The sequence below is a fragment of the Etheostoma spectabile genome, chromosome 20, assembly GCF_008692095.1.
Source record: "Etheostoma spectabile isolate EspeVRDwgs_2016 chromosome 20, UIUC_Espe_1.0, whole genome shotgun sequence".
Classification (NCBI taxonomy): Eukaryota; Metazoa; Chordata; class Actinopteri; order Perciformes; family Percidae; genus Etheostoma; species Etheostoma spectabile.
In genome coordinates, this window is record NC_045752.1 from 4,284,273 (window position 1) to 4,289,617 (window position 5,345).

Below are 5,345 nucleotides of genomic sequence, written 5' to 3' on the forward strand. Positions count from 1 at the left end.
TTGTTAATAGATTATGAAGTAAAATTTTTTTTCAGAATTGTTTTTAAAACCCCAAATAAGTAACGGGTCAATTTGACCCGAGGGATACGAGAGGGTCCTGAAAGTGAAGACAATACAAGGGTTAATGTCTTGATCCTCTTTTAATTTTTGGTTTATCCATACACTGCTGTGATTGCACTGGAGTGACAGAAGCCCAGCGGCCTAGGCTACCTCTGTGCTCCGGCTGCTGAGCAGCAGTGTCCACCGCCAGCACCGATGAAATATTAATGACGAAGAAGCAGCTTTGTGGTTATCCAAACCAAAGGGAGACGTGATCACCTTACAGCTGTTTTACTATGACATTTGTGGGTCTTTTGTTCACTTGTCTCACTGGTCTCGCCGCTGCTCCTGCTGCTTCCTTGCTGGTGGAACTCAAGGTTGAATTATTCAGGAGGAGAGCCTTTGTGCCTTCGCCTGAACTGCTCACAGCTGACATCGGACAGTTAATAAAGTTCTAGCTTTTGTTCTTGGCAGCGCCACGCCCCCTCTTGCTGTACCTTTTGTTTTCCTCTCATGTATGAATTGCTTGCTTCACTTACTCACCCTGCTTGCCTAATTGTCTGTTGTCAGGCGGAGAGGGAGAACCCTGGCCTGACTCAGGACATCATAATGAAGATCTTGGAGAAGAAGAATGTCCAAATCAACTTCACTGAATCTCTACTGCGCATGGCAGCTGATGATGTGGAAGGTGAGCATATGAGAAAAAGAGGTATTGCGGTGGAAATTGTCTTCTTTTTTTTTGTGGCCCTCTGAAATCCAGGTTTGTAGATGATACAGTTGTATGTCCCCCCCCCCCCCCCACCTCCTCCAGTCGTTCAGTTCGATCCTGACTTGTTGTCCAGCAGCTTGTCGGCTTTGTGTTCTGCCCGCTCATATAAATCATGGAGTCTCTGGAATGTCTGAACACCCCTTTTTCCTGCAGAGTTCATGATTGACCGGCCTGAGCAGGAGTTCCAGGACCTAAATGAGAAGGCCAGAGCTCTGAAACACATCCTCAGCAAAATCCCTGATGAGATCAATGACAGAGTACGCTTCCTACAGACTATCAAGTGAGAGACGGAACACCCACACACACACACACACACACACACACACACACTAACCAAGCATTCCTTTCTGAGGCCAGCATAGTTTATTAATTCTTTTCAATGGGAGCACCGCATAGTTGCACAGCAGTGTAAGCGCCATGACGAGGCGCTGAGCAATGTGACGAGGCGCTCAGCAATGTGACGAGGCGCCGAGCAATGTGACGAGGCGCCGAGCAATGTGACGAGGCGCCGAGCAATGTGACGAGGCGCCGAGCAATGTGACGAGGCGCCGAGCAATGTGACGAGGCGCTCAGCAATGGGACGAGGCGCCGAGCAATGTGACGAGGCGCCGAGCGGCGTGACGAGGGCGCCGAGCGGCGTGACAGGCGCCGAGCGGCGTGACGAGGCGCCGAGCGCGTGACGGCGCCGAGCGCGTGACGAGCGCCGAGCAATGTGAACGGCGCCGAGCATGTGACGAGGCCCGAGCGGCCCGTACGAGGCGCCGAGCGGCGTGACGAGGCGCCGAGCGGCGTGACGAGGCGCCGAGCGGCTTGACGAGGCGCCGAGCGGCATGACGAGGCGCCGAGCGACGTGACGAGGCGCCGAGCAACGTGACGATGCGCTGAGCGGCGTGACGAGGCGCTGAGCAATGTGATGGGGCGCTGTTTTTTTAAGCTGTAAAAAAACACGCTTTGATGGACACAGGCCCTACCCTCGTCACATGATAAGTGAAATCTGACTCCTGCTACTCTGCTGCTGCCCAGAGCAGACACTTCTCAGTTTATAATTGCAGCGTCTGTCGTCCTAACTAAGTACAGATTGACAGGCATAGTATTTCACAAATTATTTTATTTGATGAATATGGGTGCTGATGCGCAGAAATGAACAAAATGGGTTTTATTTCTTTTTCTTTTTTTTAAAGCAAAAAGACAGTGGATGCTGTGGGCAAGTAAAGTAATCAGTGTATGCCTGAACACCGGGAACACAGAGTATCACAGCAAGCCCAGTGAGAACAGCACAAATAACACTGTGTCCTTATTTCAGTGGTAACTTCATCGTTCCTGTCTGTTACATCACTTACACTGAGTGGTACCCCTCTTGGTTATATCATCCCGGCGTGATTATTGCAACTCCATTTCATACCTGTCTCAAAAAGTCGTCCCAGGACCGTCTACAACAAGTCCAGAACTCGGCTTCCAGGCTCTCGACCGGGTCCAGCAGGATGTCACACATCAATTCCAGTTCAGGATCCAATTTAATGTTCTTGTTCTGACTTATAAAAGCTTTGCGTGGTCAAGCTCCCGTTTATATCTCGGACCTGCTCCATCTGTACACTACTAACGGGTCCCTCAGGTTTTTTAACCAGGGACCACTGGTGGTCCAACGCACTCGCTTAAAAACTGCAGGTAACCTTTCCTTTGAAGCGGTGGCCCAAACCTGTGGAACTCCCTTCCTATTGTCTTACGTTCTGCAGTCTATTTTTTTTTTAACCTTTATTTAGCCTGGTTAGTCAATTTTAGAGCAACTTCCCATTTGCGGCGCTGAGCTGTCGCATTCACACAGTTCCACATTCCTATCTGGGAACAGACCTGTACAACCACAGTCTGAGCTGCTGGCCACTGGAGCGGTTGGGGTTAAGGGCCTTGCTCAAGGGCACCTCAGTGGGGGATTTTTTTTTTATCCTGCCGGTCTGGGGATTGAACCAAAGCTCCCTCCCTTAACCCCCTAGGCCACAAAAGACCTGATTTTCATTGGTCTTTTAATTACTTTGTTCCTTGCTTATTTTCTGTTGGGTCTTACTGTATTTTCTTTCTTTTTTTTTTTTTTACAAATGTTTATCATGGGAAGCACTTTGTGACTTTGTAAAAGGTGCTATATCAATATATATATAAAATATATATAATATATATATATCAGCATTGTGAAATCACTCACTTGTGTTGCTGTTGGTTTCCTACAGAGACATAGCCAGCGCCATAAAAGAGCTCCTGGACACAGTCAACAATGTCATTAAGAAATATCAGTACCAGAATCGCAGAGTGAGTAACGCACCTTCAGACGCAGACCTGTGCACGTTTCTCCCTTTGTCCATGAGTTGTTGTTGTTTTTTTAATGACGTATCTGTGTCTTATTTTCCTGTCTGTTAAGGCTCTGGAGCACCAGAAAAAGGAGTTTGTGAAATACTCCAAAAGTTTCAGCGACACCCTCAAAACATACTTCAAAGACGGAAAGTAAGTGTGACCATAACACCCTAACGTTTCTTTGAAGGAGTATGATTATGTTGCTGTTGGATGCTGTTCCGTCAGTTACTTGATTTTGATGAAAAACCTAGAAGTTATTTTTAAAGGAATAGTTTGACATTTTTGGACTCTGGTTATTTCAGCTGGTTGCCTGGCAACCTCACAGTGACAACAAGACTGAGGAAGTGACTGCAAAAACTTTTTGTTTTGTTGTTGTTCCTTGTGTGATTGAGCGCATAATAAGCAATAATAGAGGGGCTGTCGGGCGGATTTTGTTACCTCAACACAGACAAGCTAGCTGTTCCCCCTGTTTCCAGTCTCTGTACTGAGCTAAGCTAACCTGCTAGTTGTGGTTGCTTCATATTTAGTAAACAAGTGATTATATAATATTATCATCTCACTTTTCTCCCTAGCAAAGCCAATGTGCAAATTTCCCCAAAAGTGGATCTATTCCCAAACATTTGAGGATATGCTTACTCTTCTTCCTCTAGCTTCGGTCCGTGCACTCTACTAGTCATACGAGTTGGTTACCGGGAGCGACGACTACCGCTGCGACGGCGACGCCTTCACTGACCCACCGTTGTTGTGATAAAAACAACGCATGTGTGCACGTTCATAGCGGAACGATGGCCACTGTAAAAGCTATCCGTAGCCCAGACTGCCTTGACAAAGCTGTCTGTTTGGAGTCAGCGTGACTGTTATTTAAACATAACGACCTTGTCCCAGAGTTTAGACCTCTAGCTGTAGGAAAAGCTAAACAATGCAAAGTTTATAATAAATGTACATGATGCAACTAATGTCAACATGGACAAAATCGCTATTTTGATGATGACCTGGACAAAGTAACATCACCCCTCCCTTCCAAAAAATAAGTTTCAGGCTCAGGATTTTTTATTCACTTCAAGCCCTGGATGCCAATAAACCAGAGCACGTTTTTCTCCCATCTTGGAATCAGACCCTCCTCGACACCACTGTGGAGGAAGGTCTGGCAGTGCGAAACTACCCCCATTATATCAAGAACCATAAACGTTTTAGGAGAAGAAAGCACCCCGGCGCAGGAATGTTTGCAGTGACTCATTTGTTAACGGAACTGACTGTGTGACTTTGAATGACCTCCCAGAACCACTGATACTATTTGTTATTAACAGAGTCTACATGCTTCTCAAGTTGTAACTTTCTGTGTTGCCAGGGCGATAAATGTCTTCATCAGTGCAAACCGGCTCATCCACCAAACCAACCTCATACTGCAGACCTTTAAAACCGTGGCCTAGACCTCAGAGACCACAGAGGTCCCCCTGTCCTGTGGGGAGCAACTGCTAGGATGGTGGAAGCTTGAAGAGCGCCTGACCCATATATGTAAATTAGAAAGAGTTGATTTTAGGGTTGGGGGGTCGATTCCATTGGAGTCGATATTCTAGATTCCAGTTCAAAAGACTGAAAAGTGCCATTTGTTTTGTTTTTTCAATGCGGATTTTCCAGTCTTGAAATGGAACTGAATGGGCCCAAAGTCCTGGTTGATTGATTTTATTTGGACAGTTTTAATTTATAACCCTGGTCTTGTTGGGAGTAGGTGAGGCGAGGTGTTTATTAAAGACTAATTGCCATTTTTCTAATATATTCATGTTGATCATTTTACTTTTAGCTTTTCAAATCATGGCTACACATCTCCGACCACATACAGTAGGGGTGTGTCTCCGTCATCCGTACTGGTTTTCTCTTCTCGGCTCCTATTTGTGTCATTTTGCCATGGTCTGTACGCGCAGGATCTACCTGCGGAGAGAGGAGAGGAAGCAGTGTGGGACATTTAAGAGGCAGACTCAGACTTAGTTTCTCTTTTATTATCAGAAGACAGAAAGCCAAATGACTTCCAGCACAGTGTGTGCTTAACAAGTCCTGTAACATTCCCTCCTCTCAGTATAATGAAGTGGAGCCAGTCCCTGCTGTTGAGGGATGTAGAGAGAGAAATGAAAGTTCTGTATTTAACTGATATCTGGTTGCAAATGTTCAATAAATAGTTTCCAAATGATGATGCTTTTTT

The 5,345-nt window shown here is 46.1% G+C and overlaps 1 protein-coding gene across 1 annotated transcript in view; it reads left to right on the plus strand.

Moving 5' to 3' along the window:
* Nucleotides 1-5,345, plus strand: part of pdcd10b (programmed cell death 10b) — an 11,362-nt gene extending 6,017 nt beyond the window's left edge. Inside the window, exons 4-8 of the mRNA XM_032501178.1 lie at nt 610-727; nt 962-1,088; nt 3,028-3,106; nt 3,216-3,298; nt 4,497-5,345. Coding sequence (XP_032357069.1) covers nt 610-727; nt 962-1,088; nt 3,028-3,106; nt 3,216-3,298; nt 4,497-4,578 — 489 coding nt within the window. The 3' untranslated portion in view covers nt 4,579-5,345. The remainder of the gene's footprint in view (nt 1-609; nt 728-961; nt 1,089-3,027; nt 3,107-3,215; nt 3,299-4,496) is intronic.